This window comes from Chiloscyllium plagiosum, chromosome 5 (assembly GCF_004010195.1).
Source record: "Chiloscyllium plagiosum isolate BGI_BamShark_2017 chromosome 5, ASM401019v2, whole genome shotgun sequence".
Taxonomy (NCBI): domain Eukaryota; kingdom Metazoa; phylum Chordata; class Chondrichthyes; order Orectolobiformes; family Hemiscylliidae; genus Chiloscyllium; species Chiloscyllium plagiosum.
The window spans coordinates 49,871,012-49,896,465 of NC_057714.1; the positions used below are offsets into that span (position 1 = coordinate 49,871,012).

General features: G+C 40.1%; 1 protein-coding gene across 2 annotated transcripts in view; it reads right to left on the reverse strand.

Annotated features, from left to right (window-relative positions):
* The window catches only part of LOC122549886 (band 4.1-like protein 4B), a 385,280-nt gene that overhangs the window by 175,199 nt on the left and 184,627 nt on the right, over window positions 1-25,454 (reverse strand). For both annotated transcript variants that reach the window (XM_043690060.1, XM_043690061.1), the window contains exons 5-7: window positions 21,219-21,263; window positions 20,554-20,606; window positions 6,607-6,727 (exon numbers count right to left, since the gene is read on the reverse strand). In XM_043690060.1, the coding sequence (XP_043545995.1) occupies window positions 6,607-6,727; window positions 20,554-20,606; window positions 21,219-21,263 (219 nt within the window). The remainder of the gene's footprint in view (window positions 1-6,606; window positions 6,728-20,553; window positions 20,607-21,218; window positions 21,264-25,454) is intronic.

Here is a 25,454-nt window from a genome sequence, read left to right on the forward strand (position 1 = left end):
TGAGAAGATGCATCTTGGATTTTGAGACAGATAATATGACTGCATCTTCAAAAACATAGTTCATCATGGGAAGGTCATTATGTTTGGCAACAGTAAGAGGTTGTGTGTCATTACAACAGTTTCGACGTATGTAGTGCCTTTAAAGTCATAAAGCATCCTTTTCAACAGGAGTATAATTGAACAACATCTGATACTAAGCTACAGAAAGGGATATTAATGCGGATGAGCTCAACTTTGGTAAAGGAAATTTCAAGAAGTGACTAAAGAAGAAAGAGAGACAAAGGAACAGAGATTTAGGGAAAGAATTCCAGAGGTTAAGGTTTTCGTAACTAAAGGCAGAGCTATGAACGATGGAGCAAGGGAAACTGGGGATGCTCATGAGGTCAGACCTGGAGGACAACAGATATCTTGCAAGGTTATTGAGGGGAGAAGATGACAGAGATAGGGAGAGAAGCGACTGAGGAACGATTAAAAAAGGATAAGAATTTTACATTGATGCATTACTTACATTTGTTTTTAGAAAGCAATGAGCAGATAATGGATGGATGAAAGTAAGTGAGAGTTAGGATATTAAAAAGAAAAATATTGATTTCAATTTTTAAGTTAGATGTGGATGAAAAGAAATCCTCAATTTGCAGATGAATGCACTGGAAATCTGCTACTTCATAGTTAAACATTTTTGCTGCGCTCAGTATTATTTAAAGTTTAAAAAAAAAATTTTAATACGTACTTGGAAACTCAGTTTATACTATAACTCAACCACTTGCGGACTACGGGAAAAGGATTTCTATGAATTACAGTAAGACTATCATTTGTTCTCACAACAGATTATTGATAGAAATATTAACCCTGTTTTGCTCCATTTGTGCTGCCTGACTTGCCAATTATTTCTACCTTTCATTTCATTTTGTGCACTTTAATTATTAATGGTAATAAATTTATGTTAAACTACTCATTTTGAAGATATACACAGCACCTATAACAGACTCAATCACATGGAACTGCTAGGCTATGACACTGTAATTATATAACTTTAACCTGGCTTGGATGAACCACTAACAAAAATAATTAGACTCATGTAAACACTTGCATTCAATGTTAGAACACAACAATATTCGAAGTTAAATGAAAGATTACATGCTCCAGCACTCCCCACACTGGATCATTTGTTGGTTAAACTTCAGATTTCTATTTCTGTGATTGGAAGCCTGCTCTCAGTGGAGTTCCATACAGCCCAGTGCTGAAGCCCTTTCATTTTGAGAAGTTATTTTATCTTAAATGTGGAAAGCAGGAGGATATCAACTGACTGGTCAGCTGGGCTGGGCAGAGCAGTGGCAAAGGGAATTCAACCTAGAAAGGTATAAAGTCATGGGAAGGATAACAAGGCAAGAAAGTACACTATCAAAGTTGGGACACTTGAAAGTACTGAAGATGCGAGGGCTCTTGGTGTGCATATCCAAAGATTCTTGAACATACCAGGGCTGGTAGATAGGGTGGTTAAGGTGGCACATGAGATACATGCCTTCATTTGTGTAGGCACAGAATACAAGTAGTAATAGCAGCACATTTGGAAAATCATAATCTAATCAAGCAAAGTCACAAATTAATAAAAGGAAAATAGTGCCTGACTAACTTATTAGGGGTTTTTGAGAAAGTCTTAACCAGATTGGATAGAAGGGAACCGTAAATTTGAACTTCCAGAAGGCATTCAACAAAGTATCTCACAAAAAGTTAAGTCATAAAGTATGGGCCCTTGGTGCTAGAAGTAGCATATTGACATGGATAGAGAATTGGTTAGCGGGCAGGGAACAGTGAGTTGGGACAAAGAGATTTTTTCAGGTTGGTGGCCTGTGGCAGTGGGTTTCCAGAGGGATCAGTATTGGGACTGCAACTGTTTATAATGTATATTAATGACTTGGAGGAAAGAGTCAAATATACTCTAACCGAATTTGTAGATGACAAAAGTAGGTGGAAATGCAAGCTAAGAGACAGATATATTGATATTAATTTGGGAAAATGTGACATTGTTCATTTGGAAAGACGAACAAAAGAAGAGTGTTAAATAAATGGAAAAAAAACTGCAGACAGCTGCAACACAAAGGGACTTGGGGCACCTGTGCACCAAACAGAAAGCTACTGCACAGGTGCAGCAGATAATCAGTAAGGTTGAATGTTAACCCTTGTTTCAAGGGGGTTGGAACATAAGAGAGGAAAGTCTTACTTCAACTGGACATCTGGAGTGCTGAGAGCAGTTTTGGTCCCTTTATCTAAAAAGCTATTACCACATCAAAAGCAATTCAGTAAAGGTTCACTAGGATGATTTCCAGTAAAAAGGAATTGTCTTTGGAACAATAACTAATAAGTTGAGACTCTACTCACTGGAGTTTAGAAGAATTAGAGGTGGCCTCATTTAGACATATAGGATTCTTAAAGGGCTTGTCAGGGTAAACATTGAGAAGATGTTTCCCCTTATGGGAGAACTTGGATAAGCAGGCACAGTCTCAGAATACAGAAAACCTGAGATGAGGAGGCATTTCGTCTCTCAGACGTTGATGTCTTTGGAACTCCTTGCCACAGACAGTTGTGGGGTTTAGTTGTGTATATTTAAGGCTGAGATGGATAGATTCTTGATGAGTTGGGGAATTGAGGGAAAAGGCAGAAAAGTGGTGATGAAGTGTGTCAGATCAACCATTATCTGATTGCGTGATGGAGCAGGCTCAAGGGGCTAAACATCCTACTCCTATTCCTATTTATGATCTTGAGAGCAATGAAATTATACTGAAATTGTACAAAACACAAATTAGGCCACAACTGGTGGATTGCAATTCTGGTCACCACATTGTAGGAAGGATCTAATTATACTAGAATGGGATGCAGAGGAGATTTATCAAGCTACTGCCTTGGCTGGAAGGTTTGAATGATAAGGAAAGACTGGATCGACTGGTGTTGTTTACCTTGAAGAAGTAAAGAATGAGAAGGCACCTGATGGGTGTGTTTATGATTATGAGGGTCATTGAAAGGGGGGGATGATAAGGTACTCTTTCCATTAGTAGAGAGCTCAAGGATTTAAAGAGGTAGAAGGCCAAGGAGAGAGTTGAAGAAAAGTTTTTCCACCGAAAAGGTGGCGAGAGTCTGGGACTCATAGCCTGAAAGGATAGTGGAGTCAGAAACTCTTATAACAGTTATGCAGTACTTAGACATTCACTTGCATTACCATATTGGGCTGAGAGTTGGAAAATGGGATTAGTGTAGTCAGATCTTTGTTGATTGGTATGCAAACAATGGGCTGAATGGCATTTTTGTGCTACAAATACCTATGAACATAAGTCTGATACTTGATGGTAATTTTCCAAATTTTTCAAAGAGTCTGAATTATTGCTGTCCTACTTCTTCGTAATCCTAATTTGAGATGAATTCATTTTTATTTTGTTGGAAGGATAATTAATCTTCTCTTAAAGTACAAATTACTGATTTATCAATTTCACACTGGTACTTTTAAAAAGTTATGGAAATTACTGCTTTTGCATTATGTCTGATGAAAATTCTTGATGAGTTGGGGAATTGAGGGAAAAGGCAGAAAAGTGGTGATGAAGTGTGTCAGATCAACCATTATCTGATTCATCAGCATAGTTTTTAGTATGAACACCCTAGTTGTGATCTTGTCTCTGTTACATACCTTGGAGTCAAATGAACACTTTGGTGATTCATCTGCATTGCCAAGTGTATCTCCAAAGTATTTCACAAAGTTTAGCTTAATTAACTTCTAAACAAATTACTATCTTATGACCTCTCACCATATGTTCGTAGTTACTTAGTTTTCTCACAACTACTCTGTACTTCCCATGTCATCTTCTGATTCTCTCCATTAACTCATCTGCCTGATGTTTGTTCACTCTCTGAATCTTATGTTTTTAAAATTCATTCATGGGATACGGGCACCGCTGGCTGGGCCATCATTTATTGCACATGCCTGCAGGCCGTGTGCTATGAGTAGGCCCACGATGCCATTAGGGAAGGAGCTCCAGCATTTGAGCCAGTGAGGGAGTGTCAAAAAAATGTCAAGTCAGGACACAACGTCCAATTATCATCTAGAGTGAAGGACATAGGCAACAAACCATATTGTCAATAACCATAAGGTCAAATATTTAAGTCTTTTGAAATGGAATTTCTGGTAAAGGAAATGACATTTGCAAGTTCAACAAAGGGGAAATTGATAAACCAAGAAATTAAAGACAATGAACATTGATAACCATTTCAGTGCATAATTATTACAGCAGCCACTGTAGTTTAGTACTAAAAAGTGTTGCTCTGCCAAAGGTGCATCTTTCAAAGGCAAAATTAGTCAAGTATTTATCTTGCCTGTTAGTTCAATGCAAAGGTCCCATAGCATTATTTTGAAGAAAAGAGGAGTTCTCCAAGATGCTCTGCTTAATGTTTATCTATCAACTAGTATCACTAAAACATTATCTTGTTTTACTACATGTCAACATTGCTTTACATAATTTGATGTGTTTGTTACATTATAACTTCAAAAATATTTCATTAACTGAAATGAAATTTGGGGAATTAGATAAATGCAAGTCATTCTTTTCATTAGATAATCAGCATGAATTTGTAAAGAACAAGCCATGTTTAATTGACTTAACTATGTTTTGAGGAGTCTGTGCGCGAATATAGGAAATGTGGTGAATGTTCCATTTCTAAATTTTCAGAAAGTTTGTTGACCACTCATGTCAGGCACATTACAAAGACCAAGGATATGGCATTAAAAACGATGCAACTGTTGCAGTCCCAGTTATAGAGTCATGGAAATATACAGCACGGAAACAGACATAGAACATTACAGCGCAGTACAGGTCTTTCAGCCCTTGATGTTGCGCTGAAGCCCATCTAACCTACACTATTCCATTCTCGCCCATATGTCTATCCAATAACCATGGAAATGCCCATAAAGTTGGCAAGTCTACAACTGTTGCACTTTTCCATCAACACATTTTCAACTCTACAACTGTTGCAGGCAGTGCATTCCATGCCCCTACTACACTTTGAGTAAAGAAACAACCTCTGACATCTGTCCAACATCTATCACCCCTCAATTTGAAGCTACGCCCCTTCGTACTAGCCATCACCATCCGTGGAAAAAGGTTCTCATGTCCACTCGATCTAACCCTCTGACTAATTCTCAACCTTCTTGTCTCCAACAAAAACAGCCTCAAGTCCCTCAACCTTTCCTCGTAAGACCTTCCCTCCATACCAGGCAACATCCGAGTAAATCTCCGCTGAACCCTTTCCAAAGCTTCCACATCCTTCCTTTAATGCGGTGACCAGAACTGCGCACAATACTCCAAGTGCGACCACACCAGAGTTTTGTAGAGCTGCAGCATGACCTCCTGGTTCCAAAACCCGATCCCCCTACCAATAAACTCAATCCCCCTAACACACCGTAAGTCTTTTTAATAGCCCTATCAACCTGAGTGGCAAATTTGAGGGATCTATGTACATGGACACTAAGATCTCTCTGCTCATCTACACTACCAAGAATCTTACCATTCACCCAGTATTCTGCATTCCTGCTGGACCCTTTAGTCCAACTTATCCATGCCGACCAAATACTCTAAATTAATTTAGTCCCATTTGCCAGCATTTGATCCATACCCATCTAAATCCTTCCTATTCATATACCCATCCAGATGCCTTTTAAATGTTGTAATTGTACCAGCATCCACCACTTCCTCTGGCAGCTCATTCCATACACACACTACCCTCTGCATGAAAAAGTTGCCCCTTAGGTCCCTTTTCAATTTTTCCTCTCTCACCTCAAACCTATGCCCTCTAGTTTGGACTCCCCACACTGGGGGAAAAGACCTTGTCTATTCACCCTATCCATGCCCCTCAAGATTTTATAAACCTCTATGTCACCCCTGAACCGCTGACGCTCCAGCGAAAACAGCCCCAGCCTGTTCAGCCTCTCCCTAAAGCTCAAACCCTCCAACCCTACCAACATGCTCACAGATCTTTTCTGAACCCTTTCAAGTTTCACAACATCCTTCTTATAGCAGGGAGAAAAGAATTGCACACACCACTGTGGCCTAACCAACTTCCTGTAGTACAGCCACACCAGGACCTCCCAATTCAGAGACTCAATGCACTGATCAATAAAGGCAAGCATACCAAATGCCTTATTCACAATCATGCTTGTGACTCCACTTTCAAGGAGTTATGAACTTGCTCTCCAAGGTCTCTTTGTTCAAAAACACTCCCCAAATCATGCCCTGATTTCCTTTTCCAAGATGCAGCCCTTCACATTTATCCAAATTAAACTCCATCTGCCAATCCTTGGCCCATTGGCCCATCTGATCAAGATCCCATTGTAATTTGAGGTAACCTTCTTTGCTGTCCACTACACCTCCAATTTCAGCATCATCTGCAAACTTACTAACCGTACCTCCTGTGTTCACATCCAAGTCTTTTATATAAATGTCAAAAAGCAGTTGCTACATGTTAAGTCGTGTTCTCTCCAACTATCATGAAACTACAGGAAAATAGATATTTAAGATCTGAAATAATGTCTCCTAAAAGTTCAACTATGTTAGTTCAGAAACTTACCTGCAATCCTTCCACCGTGCAAAAATATCTATCTCCATGTCCTCAGTTTGATTAGGATTAAACCGGAATTCTGACACCAGTTCTGGAGAATGTTCCAGAGGTTCACAGTCCCCAAGCTCCGCTAAATACAAAAAAAATTATTGAGCATTCAAAATCATTGGGCGTATAAACAAAAGCTACATGATCGGCATTACAGTAAAGTGATGGATAAATAGATTAGATTAGATTAGGTTACAGTGTGGAAAATAGTTTAATGTTAAAGGACCTAGAGACATAGTTTCATCAAACAGATCTCTCTGATCACAAAACTAAATCACATTCATTAGGCATTAATTTTCTAAGTGGAAAAATATAGTCTTTGTATCACTCAAAAAATTACAGGTGTTAGCTCTGCTGTTCAGGGTTGGAATTTAAATTCTGAGTAAAATTTGTACTATACCAGTATGAGGCAATAACTATCTTCAACAGGACAGAATTTGTCTGTCTGTCTACCTGTACTACATTATAGTCACAGAATCACCCATTACCATCATTCTGGGAGTCACCATTGGCCAGAAATTGAACTGGAACAGCTACACAATGAGGTGGCCAAAGGATAGGAAGTCATTGGCAAGTAATTCAATTCCTGCCATCCCAAAGCCCATCCACCAAATACAACAAACAAGTCAGGAATGTGAGGGAATATTCAAAAGGTTTGACACAATCCAAGACAAAGCAGCCCACTTGGTTAGCACCCCATCCATCGCCATCAGCATTCTCTCCCTTCACTAGTGCTTAATGGCAGGGTATACCATATACAATATGCACTACAACAACTCACCTCCAGCACCTTTCAAACTCGCAACCTCTAATATCTAGGACTAGGGCAGCATTTACACTGGAATACCATCACCTGCAAGTTCAAAATTAAGACATATGCCACCCAGCCCTGGAACTATATGGTCTTCTGTTCATTGTCACTACATAAAAATCAGCAGTTCAAGGCAGCGGTTCATCACCACCTTCGCAAGGTAACTTAGGAACTGATCATAAATATTTGCCCAGCTAGACATGTCCAAATCCCAAGAGCTAGTAATATATTTTTAAAAATATATTACTTCTTAGTTTCCCAGAAGTTCGCTTTTGCTTTGGTGTTGCAGCCTCTCATGAATTACAAGCAGAATAAGTTTAGACTGAAAGGATTGTACTTGCTTTGCATTCATGCATTTTTACTATTTTCATATTTTCAGGCTTGGATCCAATCAGAATCCAAAATGAAGAATTGTTGACACTTTTCCTGCCTTCTCTTATTTCCTCAGACAATACACACACTTCACACCCATTTCTGTCTCTGCCTCTGCCCCCAGACCTGCATTCACTCAGTAGTTCTTTTAAATGATGGTTTAATTTTGAGAATAAGCCTTCAGGGTGTAACCACCTTTGTTTCCTGATATGCTCCTAATGAGGTATTTTGGAACATCCCTATTTCCCTAGGTTTCAGCATGACAGTAACAATTGCCTTTTCCTTGCAAATGCTGTGTACTCAGATTCTACAGGTACCATTATCAATACACTGATTTAGAACTGTTCAAATACTGAGTGTTAGTGCTACTGAGTTACCCTTGGTGATGGATACAGAAGCTCCCACCCAGAATTCATTCGGTGCCTTTGCCATAATCAGTGCTTCTTCCAAATGCTGTTCAACAAGGAGTATCAATACTTCAAGGGAAAGGTACAGTCGATGATAGCTAGCAGCGAATAGCATTCCCTCTCTATGTATGACTTGCTACAAGACTTCATGGTATTCAGAGTCACAGTGGAGAATTCAAAGGCAACTTTTCCCGATTGTGTATCGCTTGGCCCTCACCTCTGGTGGGTCTGTTCTGCTGGTTGGACAGGGAATACCCAGGAATAGTGATGGTGCCACCTTGGAAATGGTCAACAGATTAAATCTCACAGGCAATTACTTTATACATTGTTGCTTTACTAGTCTGTGGAACTGCTCTTCCAATTCTGGGACAAGCCTCCAGACACTTGCATGGAGAGTTAAGTAGGACTGAACTGGGTTGGCTGGGTATTCTTCTCAGTGCCTCGTTTGATGCTCAGAACTTTGCCTGGTATCAATTCTCTGCTCATTCTCACCTACCACTGCCCATGCCTGTACATAGGAAGATGATTGTGGTTGTTGGAGGTCAATCATCTCTGCTCCAGGACATCTCTGCTGCAGTTCCTCATGGTAGTATCCTCAGTCCAACCATCTTCAGTTGCTTCATTAATAACCCTCCCTCCATCATAAGGTTCGAAGTGGGGATGTTAGCCAATGATTGCCTATCAGCACCATTTGAAACTCTTTGGCACTGAAGCAGTCTCAAATGCAGGACAAATGCAGGACAAATCTCCAGGTTTGGAGTGAAAAGTGGTAAGTACAACTCATGCCACACAAATACCAGGTTATGACCATATCCAACAAAACCACCAATTGAAGCCCTCACTATCAACATCCCAGAAGTGATGCAAGGAACCCTGAGTCACCTTCACCTTCTGCCTCTCCAAAGCTCATTTACTATCCAAAAGGTACAAGTCAGGAGTGGACTGGAATGCTCCCCACATGCCTGGATAGCTGCAGCTCTCAACTCTCAAGAGGCTTGACACCATCCCAGTACAAAACAGCCTGCTTGATTGACATCACATCCATAAGCATCCAGTCTCTCCACCACCGAGCTCAGTACCAACAGTGTGTACAATCTATAAGATGCAGTGCAGAAATTCAAAAGATCCTTAGACAACTTCCAAACCCATGACCAACTTCATCTGGAAGGGCAAAAGCAGCAGATTCATGGCAATATCACCACCTGCAAGATTCCCTCCAAGCCACTTACCAATCTGACTTGGAAATAGATCACCGTTCCTGCATTGACACTGGATCTAAATATTGCATTTCTTTTCCTAAGAGCATTGTGTGTCAACTTACAATACAGGGCCTGTGGTTATTCAAGAAGGCAGCTCATTACCCCTCCTGAGGGTAACTAGTACCTGGCAATAAATGTTGGCCCAGCCAACATCACCCACATCTCACAAGTAAGTAAAATAATTCATATTCCCTTTAATGTTGTGTGGCACACACTACTAAATAGGATTAATTTTAATTATATCTAGCCACTCAAGACTGGCATTCATGAGGCACTGTGGGCCATTGGCAGCAACAGAACAGACAGAGAAATCTGGCACGAGTGTTAGAGTGAAGGCAGAAACAGTTGTGACCATCTTCAACCGAAGTGCTGAAAGACAACTTAGCCTCCTCCAAATGTCCCCAGCATCATAGATATCAGCCTTCCGTTAACTCAATTAAATTCAGTCCATTTTAAATCAAAAAGGAATGGCTGAAGGCACTGGATACTGCAAAGTTATTGGTTCCAAAACTATTTCAGCAATGGGACTAAAGATTTGCATTCCAGCATGAGGGTCTGTCTCAAGCTGAGCAGTTCTAGTACAGTTCAAAATTCTCTATTTACCTAGCAATGGGGAAAATTGTCCACAAAATGCAGGACAAATCTGCGCCAACCAATTACCATCTTGTTAGCCTACACATAAACAAAGTATCAGCAATGGTGCTACCAAGTGGCGTCTATGTAAAGACCACATCTTTTTAATTTTATGTATTTTTGATTGTGGACTGAAATTAGAAAAGGACAATTTTAAAACCACGGATTGTGGAAAAGATTCTGCATCTTTTTAAAAAACACATTAAATGACACTCATTGCAAATGCTCTTTACACTGCAACAAAAACAGAAACTGCAGGTGCTGGAGAAACTTAGCAGGTCTGGCAGCATCCTTAGTGAGAAAGCAGAGTCAACATTTCGGGTCCAGTGATCTTTTATCAGAACTAGTAGGAACTAGGAAAAGGTGGTAGATGTAGGGAGTTTGGGGAGGTGATGGGTGTAGAAATAAAGGAACATGTGATAGAGCAAAGAGAGAGAGAGAAAACACAGCAGTTAGGAAAACAAAGGGATGCATAATGGCATGTCAGAAAAGCTGATGATGGGGATCATAAATGGGTGAGAATGGTTTGGCTCTGCTGAAAGTGTGTCAACAGGCCTGGGGTGTAGAGATGGGTAAATCACAAGAGAGGCCCCAAAATAATTGTATCCTGGAGGCTGCAGGAACATCAAGCAGAAAGTGAGATGCTGCTCTTCCAGCTTACACTGAGCCTTGCTGGAGCATTGCAACAGGCCCAAGACAGAAATGTTGGCCAGGGAACATGGTGGTGCGTTGAAGTAGCAGGCAATTGGAAGCTTGGGGTTATTTTTATGGACAGAACGAAGGTGTTTGGCAAAGTGGTCACCCAGTCTAGCTTCATCTCCTTAAAGTAGAGGATACCACATTATCAGCAGCGAGAAAAAATAGACTATACTGAATGAAGTTGAGGTAAATCACTGTTTCATCTCGAGCCTTGAAGGAATCGGGAGGTATTGCACCTTAAAATCGGAAGGTGCTGTGGGTAATTGGCCCAGGGAATGGCGATCCATTATCAATGACAAAGGCCTTCTGCCTGACAGTAACTATGTCACTGAATTCCAGGTAACTGAATAGGTTGTGAATGTGCAAATTTGAAAAGAAGGCATCAGATCTCCAGAAAGGAAGGAGTTGACCTTCTCTTTCTGGTTAAAAACAGCTTAAAACTGAAGAAAGCCAGTTAATTTCTTGGACTAAAGAGTTGGACTCAAGAAGGGATGTGAGTGTGTCTTCCATTTATGTCAAACAGTGATTGATGGGGACACTTTCAAGAAGCCCTAAAAAAAAAGGAGTCCATTGGAATGAGATGTAAAACTCTCCACTAGTTGGAATAATACCCATCACAAAGGAAGCTGGATGTCAATCATCTCAGCAACTGGACATCTCTGTAGAAGTTCCCCAGATGTTTGTTATAGGCTCAGACATATTTAAATGATTCATCAATGACCTTCCCTTCCATCATAAGGTCAGAAGTTTGAATGTTCACAGACAATTGCACAACATTTAGCACCATTTGCAATCCCTCAAATACTAAGCCACTCCTTGTCCCTTTGCATCAATTCTTAGAGATAATCAAGGCTTAGACTGAAAAGTAGCAACTAGCAAGTGTCAGGCAATGACTACTTCTAACAAGATAGAATCCAAGACCATCCTCATTATTCAATCACATTAAGATTTCCAAATCTCCTACTGACAACTTCCTGGACTTTAACAATGACCAGGAACTGAACCGTATCAGCCATATATTTACATACAGGTAGCACGCTGGCTCAGTGGTTAGCACTGCTGCCTCACAGGGTCAAGGACCCAGGCTCAATTCCAGCTTTGGGTGACTCTGTGGAGTTAACACATTCTTCCAATCTCTGCAGGGTTTCTGCCAAATGCTCTGGTTTCCTCCCACAGTCCAATGATGTGCAGGTTAGGTGGAATAGACATGCTAAACTGCCCCATTCTGTCCAAGGATGTGCAGGTTAGGTGGATCAGCCACACTAATTGCAGGGTTATGATGATGGCGGATAACTGGTATGGGTGGGACACTCTTCAAAGGATTGGTGCAGGACCGATAGGCTGAATGCCTTCTTTCTGCACTGCAGGGATTCTATGATATAAATACAGTGGCTATGAGAGCCAGGGATTCTACAGCAAGTAACTCACCTCCTGACTCTGAAAAGCCTGAAGAGGAGTGTGTAGTCTGTATGAGATGCATTGCAACATCATGAGAACCTTTTCTCCATGACAGATGTGTCTATGACCAGAGGGAATAAGTTTAAGGTGAGAAGTAAGTGGCTTCGAGTGATCAGAGGAAAGCCTGTCATAGAACCTATGAGCAGTCTTGTGATGTTGTCACAGCACTGCTGCAGTGTGGGCATAAATAGTGCAGTGTGGACAAAGTTAAGGAAGTGGGAGAAACACTTGGAGCATTAACTCAAACCGTTTGATTGTCAGAAACATATACAGAGAAGCAGGTGGAACAGCCAATATGAGGCAGTATAGTTTATGCAATAATCTTTTAATAGTGACTCAGTAGGATTGGACACTACCGTATCTCGAAACACCACACAATGTAGTATCTAATCTTAACATGTAATAAATAGTGTCATTAAGTAGCCAAACTCTGAAGACAGTTTTCGACTTTGCCTTCTCCTGGGTCTGTCGATCTTGAACTCAAACAGACAGACACATAAAACTACACAACAAAACATGGTGACAGATGCTGTCACTACTTTGAAAATCATGGTAGTGGTTAAGATCAAGAAACAGACCTTAAATTATTTGGAGAGAACTTAAAACAATTTCTTCCAAAAACCTGTTGATACAGCTTTCAGACCAGATGGCACACAGCTGAAAGCTGCTGTGAAGAATGAAATCTCTGAAAAAAAAATTCCTGCAAAGAAACAAAACCAGAAAGTATTTACATCTCAACTAAGGCTTTTGAAGCTAGTAATTTTAGAAACATCCCTTTAAAAAAAATACTGAGTGTAGTTCTCACCAGCCCAAGAGATAAATTCAGATTGAACACCCATAAGAAAGTTTTGTTTCCTCCCAAAACAAACTAGACTAGAAAACAGAATTAGGACTTTTTACACAAATTCAGCAATTTCTAAACTATTTACTTCAAAAGTCATATTAAGTTTTAACATGAAATAAAAATTGGAGGTGCAGCGGACAGCGAAGAAGGTTACCTCAGATTACAACGGGATCTTGATCAGATGGGCCAATGGGATGAGGAGTAGCAGATGGAGTTTAATTTAGATAAATGCGAGCTGCTGCATTTTGGGAAAGCAAATCTTAGCAGACCTTGTACACTTAATGGAAAGATCCTGGGAGTGTCGCTGAATAAAGAGACCTTGGAGTGCAGATTCAAAGCTCCTTGAAAGTAGAGTCATAGGTAGATAGGTTAGTGAAGAAGGTGCTTGGTATACTTTCCTTTATTGGTCAGAATATTTTGTACAGGAGTTGGGAGGTCATTTTGCAGCTGTACAGGATATTGGTTAGGCCACATTTGGAACATTGAGTGCAATTCTGGTGTCCTTCCTATTGGAAAGATGTTGTGAAACTTGAAAGGGTTCAGAAAAGATTTACAAGGATGTTGCCAGGGTTGGAGGTTGAATAGGCTGGGGCTGTTTTCCCTGGAGTGTCGGCGGCTGAGGGGTGACCTTATAGAGGTTTGTAAAATCATGAGGGGCGTGGATAGGATAAATAGACAAGGTCTTTTCCCTGGAGTGGGGGAGTCCAGAACAAGAGGACATAGGTTTAGAGTGAGGGGGAGAAGCTATAAAAGCGACCTAAGGGGCGACGTTTTCACGCAGACAGTGATATGTATATGGAATGAGCTGCCAGAGGAAGTGGTGGAGGCTCATACAATTGTAACATTGAAAAGGCATCTGGATGGGTATATGAATAGGAAGGGTTTGGAGGGATATGGGCCAGATGCTGACAGGTGGACTAGACTGGGTTGGGATATCTATTCGGCATGGACGAGTTGGACCGAAGGGTCTGTTTCTGTGCTGTACATCTCTATGATTCTAGGTCCTCATCACTGGAGTCAGAGTTAAGTCAGAGAACCGCTTCAAGTAGAATTAAAAAGAAGCCCACAGTTTCAGACAATTCTTGACCTTTCCTTCTTCTTAACCAGAGTGTGTTTAACCCAAACTCAAGGATGTGGGCATAAAACCACATAACAAAAGAATGTGCATCTCAACTAACACTTCTAACATTCACTCTCTCCACCTTTAATGCACAGCGGTGTGTACTCTGTATGAGATGCATTGCAACAACATCAAGCGAACCTTTTCTTCATGGCAGATGTGTCAAGACTGGAGGGCATAACTTTAAGATGAGAAATAAATAGTTTAGGGGTGATTGTGGAAAACTTACTTCACCCAAAGGATGGCAAAAATGTGGAGTGTGCTGCCTGAGATGGTACTGGAGGTAGGTATCTTGCAATCTTTAAGTAGTATCTGGATAAGCACTTAAAATGCAAGGTCATAGCAGGCTGTGGACCAAGTGCTGGTAAATGGGATTAGTATAGTTGAAGTTTGTTGATCAGTTTAAGCATGATGGGTCAAAAAGCCTGTTTCCATGCTGTATGACTCTATAACTCCAAACTCACCAAGATTTCTTCAATAGCATCATCCAAATCCACAACCTCAACCATTTTAAATGCATTACAGGATAAAGGGAATACTACCATCAGCAAGTTCCCCTCCATGCCTGATTTGGAACTATATAGTCAATCCTTCACTGGTGCTCAGACAAAATCCTGGGATTCCCAGCGGCACCGTGGGTGCATTTCAGAATCAGAAGAAACAGAATCAGAATCCCTACAGTGTGAAAGCAGGCCCTTCAGCCCAACAAGTCTACACCGACACTCCTAAGAGCATCCCACCCAGACCCATTCCCCTATTACTCCACATTTACCCCTGACTAATGCACCTAGCCTGCACATCCCTGAAACTATGGATGACCTAACATGACCAATTCACCTAACCTGCACATCTTTGGATTGTGGGAGGAAACCCACACAGACACGGGGAGAATGTGCGGAGTTTGCACAGTCGCCCAAAGCTGGAATCGATCTCGGGTCCCTGGTGCTGGGAGGCAGCAGTGCCAACCACTGAGCCACTGTGCCGCATTTACATGGCTTGGACTGCTGCAGCTCACCATCACCTCCTCTAGGCCAATTATATTGTCATAACCAACACCACTGACATCTCGTGAATGAATAAGAGAAATAATATGGATAGATCACACCGGTTTTCCAATTTATAATAAACCAAAAATAATTCCTCCTAGATACAGTGCGATATCACACTGGTCAACAGGCTGAGCACTGTATAGACCAAAGATTTACATGAATGTTAACACATACCTGAAGAGAACCAGTTACCAGGGCAATATTTTTATTTCAAATCAGACAGTTTAGCATCATGGGAAATGCTTTTTTATTTCAATTCCACAGGGTCAATGCTTCCAAATCATCGGAAAGATTTAAGTAAGCTGAAGGCCACATTTCAGTTTTTGGTTATTGCTGTATAGTCAATTTTTTTTTTAAGTTTAGTCTCAGACCGAACATGGGCTATCTTTCTTTGGAAATGAGTCAATATCTTGACAATCCAAGCCATATATACTCAAGGGCTAAAACTGAGCATTCATTACTTCCACGTGTCACCAGCAACATACACTATCACAATCTTTAATTTTAGAGATAAGCACATTCCTTATTCAACAAACTGCATTTATAAAACACCTTGCTTGCAGTGAAATAGTTCAGGGTGTTTCAAAGGAGCATTATTGAACAGAATTTAAGAGTGTCATATTACAAAAACTGAAAAAAAAACAAGAATAAAGGTTCACAACAATTCCCCTTCTCAATCACATGAGGTCCAGCATATTAATACAAAAGTACACAATCTTAGCCTGTACCTTCTTAAGGCTCTCACTAACATAAAGAGCAGTGCATTGCCAATTTGATTATTTCCCTGAAGCATTCGAAAGCAGCTGCATGTATGGGCACAACAATAATGATGAGCCTTGACAAGATCTGACCTGTAGGGCTGAAGTAACTGCCCTTGACACTAGGCAGTATTTGACCAAGTGCGATATCAAGTTTCACCAAACTGAGGTCTGAGAGATAAGTCGAAAACCAGTGATTAAAGACAAGTCTGACACAAAGGTTTACAATTCCTCTGATAACAAAGTAGCCCATAGACCAACAGAACATAGATATCACCCAAATTTGGACTGACAAGTTTCAGAAAGTACTAAAATTAGCTTTGTTTTCTGTTTCTGTGCTAACTGAAACCAAAGCTATACCTCTCTTTCACATTTCCTTCAGGGAGCAACAAAACAAACACTTAATATCTCTCACTACCTTCAATGGAGACTGAACCAGCTTAACAGCTGGCATGAATTGTAACAACAGACACTCGAGATCTATATTAGAGTTCCCTGTGATAGTAAATTAAATTAGCTGGTGGATAATTTTTTTTAAAAAAGTAAGAGTACCTCATTAGAAAAACATGACTAAAGACAGTATATTCTAGATGCAGTCAGAAGGTTTGCGAAGAGATTTAAATTGAAAACACCTGTCCACACTGATTATTTGTGTCTACACAGCTGGCAGATGAGAAAAACTGTTGGCAAAATGCCCATCCTCTTCCTGAAGAAGGGCTTATGCCCGAAAAATCAATTCTCCTGTTCCTTGGATGCTGCCTGACCTGCTGCGCTTTTCCAGCAACACATTTTCAGCTCTGATCTCCAGCATCTGCAGTCCTCACTTTCTCCCCGGCAAAATGCCCATGTCAAACACTGATATTTAAAAGTAATTGCGAGACAGGAAAGGAAGAGAGCAAACTGAACAATTTTAGAGCTGTTAACAGTACTACTACAGCAAAACAATCACCATCCTGCAATGTAAAATTTGTATCATTCTCTACATTCAGAGCTGATTAGCTTTTCATTGAAATAATAATTAATGAAGAAATAAAGAACTGACTATCAAAAAAAATCCCACATTAACATCTGTATGATTTGTCAACTGAATTCTGGGAGGCAATCGGGTGGTCTGGGTTAGAAAATATTTCTGCTGGATCTAACAATATGCATGCCATCTTCTACAGGTAATTAGTGGACGAAACAAAACTGCACACTCTAAAATGAGCTTGGCATAAAGCAGACTTTCCACTATCCTTTAATGCTGCTTCATGAGAAAACAACAAAATTGGTAAAGGCCATGGGAAGAAAAGCCTCACCAAAGGCACAGGTGACTATCCAATGGCAGCAGCAGCCTTCAAAGGTGCCTTTGTTATAACAGCCTGACAGAGTACTTAGTCAGCACCTGAAAAGAATGTCAAGGAAAATAAATGCACACCTTGTTGATACAGGAGACATTCTGATGATTATTCACAAATAGTTACTGTATAATAGTCTTGATTCTTGTTAGCAAAAGTACACCATTGTCAGAACATTGTGTCCATCTACTTACTCTGCAAGGTTCAGAATTACGTTTTTTTTAAGATTAGGGCTCTTCTTCAGATTTGAGGCTTCAATTTCATTTTGAACAGCTACATTTATTTTTCATTTTTACTAACTCTTCCATTAGGTGAATCCTGGCATGTAGCAATGTTAGGCTAGATTATCCAAGGAGAATGACCTTATGTAGGAAGGGGAAAGAGGTGCTGTGTCAGGGTCTTGGGGATGTAAGTGGTCTGGAGGAGGTGTAGTTGGCAGGTGTAAGTTAAGCATGAGATCTGTTGAATAGTTATTCAGGGGTTAGACGATGTATTTAATACAGATGTGTAGGTACATATTTGAGTAGTGGTAATGTCTTTAAACTAGTTAACTGGATAACTAGTTGATACTGCATAAAGAGAAAACCTGTTCAAATCAAAAACACAAATTTTCTATCCACAAAAATGCAGTCGCAGACTCCTGAACAGTCACCTTCCATGATGAACCTTGATAAGATTAAGATCTCTCAGATAAAGGAAAACCATCTGAGATAGCAGTGAAGGGTTCACCTGTGAAGGAAATTACAAGGTCCTATATTTACAGTAATGGGTTCAGCAAGATTGGCATCCTCAATGAAGAACATTCAACAGATAAAAGATCCTCCTGAGAATCATTCAAGGAGAATCAGAATCAAGGTCAATAGTCCTTAAACTAAAGGCCTACCAATCTTCCAAATTAGAAGGAAATGTACTCTGGAAGAATTGTGCAGCCTCCAGACTGTCCAGAAGTATTAAGTCTGAGACTAGTGGGGAGATTCTTAGATTAAAATTTAGAAGTAGATATAGAATGCACATTTGTTAACTAAGTGGCAAAGCACTTGGGGGAGATGTTATATGAAGATTATGGGAGTTGAAATGGAAGTTGCAGCAGCCCCATCCAATCTGATGATGTCACAGTCTTTAGGTAAAGCAGTTAATCTTGCATGAGGTGCACGATAAAGACACTCATGACAGTGACAATTAATCTTCACTAGTTAACGTTAACTGGCTCAAAGGTAGAAGACAGAGGGTGGTGGTGGAGGGTTGTTTTTCAGACTGGAGACCTGTGACCATTGGAGAGCTACAAGGATTGGTGCTGTGTCCACTACTTTTCGTCATTTATATAAATGATTTAGATGTGAGCATAAGAGGTATAGTCAGTAAGTTTGCAAATGACACCAAAATTGGAGGTGTAGTGGACAACAAAGAAGGTTACAACGGTATCTTGATCAGATGGGCCAATGGGCTGAGATGTGACAGATGGAGTTTAATTTAGATACGTTTTCATTTTGGGAAAGCAAATCTTAGCAGGACTTATATGCTTAATGGTAAGGTCCTAGAGAGTGTTGCTGAACAAAGAGACCTTGGAGTGTAGGTTCATAGCTCCTGGAAAGTGGAGTTGCAGGTAGATAGGGTAGTGAAGAAGGCGTTTGGTATCTTTCCTTTATTGGTCAGAGTACTGAGTACAGGAGTTGGGAGGTCATGTTGCGGCTGTACAGGACAATGGCTCGGCCACTTTTGGAATATCGCATGCAATTCTGGTCGCCTTCCTATCGGAAGGATGTTCTGAAACTTGAAAGGGTTCAGAAAAGATTTACAAGGATGTTGCAGGGTTGGAGGATTTGAGTTATAGGGAGAGGTTGAATAGGCTAGGGCTGTTTTCCCCGAAGTATTGGAGGTTGAGGTTTATAAAGTCATGAGGAGTATGGATAGGATAAATAGACAAAGTCTCTTCCCTGAGGTGGGGGAGTCCAGAACTAGACGGCATAGGTTTAGGGTGAGACGGAAAGATATAAAATAGACCTAAGGGGCAATGTTTTCATGTAGAGGGTGGTGCGTGTATGGAATGAGCTGCCAGAGGAAGTGGTGGAGGCTAGTCCAATTGCAACATTTAAAAGGCATTTGGATGGGTATAGGAATAGGAAGGGTTTGGAAGGATATGGGCTGGGTGCTGGCAGGGGGGACTAGATTGTGTTGGGATATCTGGTTAGCATGGATATGTTGGACCAAAGGGTCTGTTTCCGTGCTATACACCTTTATGACTCTAATTGCACCTACTGCTATTATCTAACATGTGAGACGTGCATTATATTGTTAAGATTCTCCAGTAGTCCATCTATCACTGTTGGATAGATAAACCCTTACAGTCAGCACAGATCTAAAGATCTGGGTTCAAGTCCCACCTACCTGGAAGCGTGTCGTAACTTATCCAAATAGGTTGGTTATAAATTTAGAGCTCTTGTGGCATAGTGGTAGTGTCTCTACTTCTGAGCCAGGGAGCCCAGGTTCAAGGCCCACCTGCTCCAGAGATGTAATAACATTTCTGAACAGATTGATAATAAAGTATCTGCAAATGCCAAAATAGGATTAATGGCACTGACCTCACCCAACCACAAGTCATCAGATATTATGACAGAGGATGTTAAAGTTAAGGATATAAAAGAATCTTCAGATTCATAGCTACTAGCCAGCCGAACCGATTTATCAATGTAGAAATAAAACAATCTTGATGGAGCCTGTGTCATGTGGCACAAGCCAAACTAGTTGTGGAGAGACTGTTGCTGGATGCCTACCAATCACAAATGGTGTAAGAAACTGCACATATGTTGGAATGAAGACTAACAGTTCCATGCCTTGCTCTAAACAACAGCTCCTTTAATTTTACGTCCATTATATAATGGGATCAAATTGTACTAAAAATATCAGATATTAGCTGGACATTATAGACTGCAAATCCCAGAGGATTAGGTGACTTTTAACCATGGGTTTTCACAATATTTGTTGTGCCTTTAAACTATGGATCAGCAGCAATTCCATTATTTCAAAACAATTTTAGTAAAACTGCTAAAGATTATCTGGTGAATTAAAAAAAAAGAGGATTAAAGCAAATCTTACAAAGAACTTCATAGAATTGACAGCACAAAGAGTTTAACTTAAATTTTGAAAAGCGATTCTTCATTTACCTTGAAGACAATAAGCAGCCAATTCTACACCAATATCATAAGGACATTTCAATCTGCAAAAAAAAAAACAATACGTAGTGAGCTAGAGTACAATTAGGAATTCACACTGGTTGTTCACTTGTTCCAAGTAAGCTATATTGAATATTTTCTCTAATCAATGCACTCCCACAGCAAAAAAATGAGTCAGCAGGCATATTATGATATTAATCAATTCAGTTCAGTGGAATTAAAATCACTCAGATCTTTCATCAGCAACTTAGGGCAGCACGGTGGCTCAGTGGTTAGCACTGCTGCCTCATAGCACCAGGGATGAAGGTTCGATTCCTGCCTCAGGCAACTGTCTATGTTGAGTTTGCACATTCTCCCCATGTCTGCATGGGTTTCCTCCATGTGCTCCGGTTTCCTCCCACAATCCAAAGATGTGTTGTTCAGGTAAATTGGCCATACTAAATTGCCCATAGTGTTAGGTGCATTAGTCAGGGGTAATATAGGGTGGGTTACTCTTCAGAGGGTTGGTGTGGATTTGTTGGGCCAAAGGGCCTGTTTCCATACTGAAGGGAATCTAATTTAACCATTACAAAATGGTACAGAATCAGACAAGCACATTATTATATATTTTTGGAAGATAAACATCTTCTGCATTTAGTTGCTTGACATCAACTTACTTGCCACAAAGAATATCTTGTCTAAGTTGCAACACAAAGAGATATCTGCAAAAAGGAAGAATAGATTAAAAAATATAATTTATTTTTATGCATTCCTGAACAGTATTACTGGTACAACACTTGCACTTTCTTACTTAGGAATCACAACATACATGTTAGATATTATGCAGCTTAAACCTGAAAACTAAACACATAATATCAAATATGTACAGGTTCAACCTGAGATCATAATCATTTAGGTATACAAGTGGTAGAAATATGAAATATGAATAGAAAATTCAATGAAACAACAAAACTGACTTTACTGTCTGACCTGCTGTGCATTTCCAGTAATTCATATCATTACTGGAGATTATACCAACCAATGTGTTAGAATATAATAGATACGTGGGAGTAATTACAAGGCAGAATCTAACCAACGGGCTCAAATGATGAAGTACCTTACAACAATAAAGCTCAAGCAATTTATAGCCTGTCCAAGTGCAAAGGTGAAGCTGGAGACTTTAACCAATTTAAGGCTCAGTTTGATTTAAAGAGCAAACAATGATCTTCAACAGGTAATTTACTTTACTGTTTGGTAGCACAGAAATTAAGCTGAAAAAAAAAAGTCTTTACCAAAGCTTTTCATCTTGCACTCTCCAGGGCATATGCAAAATACCAATTTTCCACGCATTACAAACTTTTGTACCATGAGTAAAAGGATGCTGACAAATAGATTCTGATCAGCTGAAGTGATGTCGTGGAGAATGTAACAGAGAACAACTGGCTCCCCAAGCTCCCAAGTAATTCAAAAGAGGTGGAAGACTTGAAAATATTTCCTTAAATTTGCAGAGAGTAGAATCCAGATAAATGAATAAGCCAAGTTATGACTCCTCGTTATCTTAAATTGCTCATTAGTATAACTATTTGCAAACTCCATTGTTCAGCAAGTGTTGCCCAATTGCAAAATAACAACAATAGTTTTGTTTATGCTTCCACAGGTGCAGATTCTTTGAATACAGGCTTGTGTACTCTGTCCAATATGATTAGCCAAAGAAGCATATTGTTTGAGTCAATCACTGAATCAATTGGCCTCCTCAACTGGCTTCACACTGGCACTTCAATCCATACACAATGTTTCTCAATTGTGTGGAAATGCCTTTTTTACCTGACAGCAACATGCTTTGAATAGAAAATACTACCAGAGTCTCTACTGCATAGCAGCAATATTCTTGAACTGTGATTTTTTTTTTAAGAAAGGATGTTGTGGTTCTGCTCGCCGAGCTGGGAATTTGTGTTGCAGACGTTTCGTCCCCTATCTAGGTGACATCCTCAGTGCTTGGGAGCCTCCTGTGAAGCGCTTCTGTGATGTTTCCTCCGGCATTTATAGTGATTTGTACCTGCCGCTTCCGGTTGTCAGTTCCAGCTGTCCGCTGTAGTGGCCGGTATATTGGGTCCAGGTCGATGTGCTTATTGATTGAATCTGAGTCCTTGCATGGGATTTTGTACACTACATTGGTTTTGCTCATGCTGGGTATCGGGTCCTTCATCCTGGTGAATTGTTTTCTGAGAGTGGCTGTTGGTTTGTGTGCTGTTATGAGTCCTAGTGGTCGCATTAGTCTGGCTGTCAGTTCAGAAATGTTTTTGATGTATGGTAGTGTGGCTAGTCCTTTGGGTTGTGGCATGTCCTCATTCTGTTGTCTTTCCCTTAGGCATCTGTTGATGAAGTTGCGGGGGTATCCGTTCTGGTGTACTGCAGTGTGTTGGGGCCCTTTTGAACAGTGTCTTGATGCAACTTCTTTTGTGTGTGTTGGGGTGGTTGCTTTCGTAGTTTAGGACGTGGTCTGTGTGTGTGGCTTTCCTGTATACCTTTGTGGTGAAATCTCCGTTCGGTGTTCTCTGTACCATCACATCTAGGAATGGGAGTTGGTTGTCCTTTTCTTCCTCTCTAGTGAATCGAATTCCTGTGAGTGTGGCGTCGATGATCCGGTGTGTCTTCTCTATTTCTGTGTTTTTAATGATTACAAAGGTATCATCTACATATCTAACCCAGAGTTTCACAGCAGGTAAGGATGGCACATTTCCATTTCTAAAGAACATGAGTGAACTGGATGGGTTTTAATAACAATAAGTCTTGATCATTGTTACAGAAACCATTCTGCAGTTGCAGAATTATTAGATGAATTTAGATTCCACTTTTTGCCATCTGAATTCACATTTAAGTGTTCCAATTACACCACCATCTTCGCTTAAATTACCAGTCCTGACTGAAAAGAGTCTGAAGATGTCTTAATAAGACCACAAGAGCAGAAATAGACCATTCCATCCATTCTGCCATTCAAGGAGATTATGGCTGATCTGGTAAACCTCCACTTAACTTTCTTGCCTCAAACCCGAACCCCTAATTCTCTTAACGATCAAAAATCTGTTTTCTCAGCCTTGAACAGAATTAACAACTCTGCTTCAATCGCCCTCTGCAGATTCACAACTTTCTGAGAGAAGAGATTCCTCGTGTGTCTTGAATGGGCAATCCCTAATTCTGAGATTATACTCTCAGGTCCTATGCACTCTGCTAGGGAGAAACAACCTCTCCACATCTACACTGTCAAGCCCCTAAGAATCTTACATATTTCAAAAAGATTTCCTTTCACTCTTGTAAACACCAATAAGTACAAGCTCAACCTACTCATCCTCTATTCCTCAGACTACCTGGGATTAAACTAGCAATATTCTCTAGATTGCCTCCAATATCAATCTTTCCTCAGATAAGCTGACTAAACTGTTCACAGTATTCCAGGTGTGGTCTGACTAGTGCCTTGCACAGTTTTAGCAAGACTCCCTAATTTTTATTGTATAGGTACGTGAAGAAAAATAGATTAGTTAAGACAAATGTCTTACAGTCAGAAATAGGATGTCTTATAGCATAAAATGACAGATGGCAGACAAATTAAATACATACTTTGGTTCTGTCGTCACAAAGGATGACACAAATAACATCCCAAAAATGTTGGGGACAACAACGTTTAATAAGAGGTTGAAACTGAAGGAAATCAGTATTAGTAGGAAATGGCATTGCAGAAACTTAATAGAATAAAAGGCTGATAAATCCTCAATGCCCAATAATCTACATCCCAGTTTACTTCAGGAAATGACCCTTCAACTAATGGAAGTTCTAGTGATCACCTTTCAAGATTCTACAGACTCTAGGATAGTTCCTACAGATTGGAGAGTGGCTAAAGTAACCCCTCTATTTTAAAAAAAAGAGATAGAAAACAGGGATGTATAGCTTATCTAACATTAGTAGTGAGTAAATGCAGAGTCTGTCATAAAAGATTAAATGGGAGAGCACTAAGAAAACAATGACAGGATTGGACAAAATCAGCATAGACTTCCAGTAGGGAAATCAGGCTTGGCAAATCTCTTTCGATTATGTCCCAAGCAACAGATTAGTGTGCGAAATTAAAGCACATGGGACTGAAGTAGTGTACAGACATGGATAAATGAATCGTTCGTAGACAGGAAGCAAAAGTTAGGAATAAACAAGGTCTTTCTCCGAGTGGCAGCCAGAGACTAGTGGGGTACTGCAGGGATCAGTACTTTGACCCCAGCTATTCACCATATCAATATTCCCGTACATTAATGATTTAGTTGAGAAATAGTTGATTCAGTTAATATCTCCAATTGCAGCTGACACAAAGCTGGATGGGAGGGTGAACTGTGAGGAGGATGTAGAGATTTTTCAGGAAACACAAGGGTCATAGAAAAGGATGAACTTAAAACAATTGCCATCATTAGAGAAGTACTGAGCAAATTATTGGAACTGAAGGCATGCAAATCCCAGGATCTGATGGCCTACATCCCAGGGTCTTAAAGCAAGTTGCAGCAGAGATATTGGATGCATTGGTCATAATATTCCTAAAGTCCATGGATTCTGGAAAGACTCAAGCAAATTGGTAAAATGCTAATGTAATGCCCTTATTCAAAAAAAGAGGCAGAAAGTAGGAAACTATATAAATACCACCATTCCCAGCTGCTTTCAATTCTGATGAAGGTTCATTGGAATTGAAACATTAATTTTTCATCTCTTCACCCATGCTAACAGACCTGCTGAGTTTCTCCAGCACTTCACTTTTCTTTCTGGTCTCCAGTATCCACAATTCCTGCTTTTATTAAGCTAGTTAGTTTAATGGTTGTCATTAGAAAATTGTTGGAATTCATTATTAATGAAGTACTAACAGGGAATTTGGGAAGTCAAAA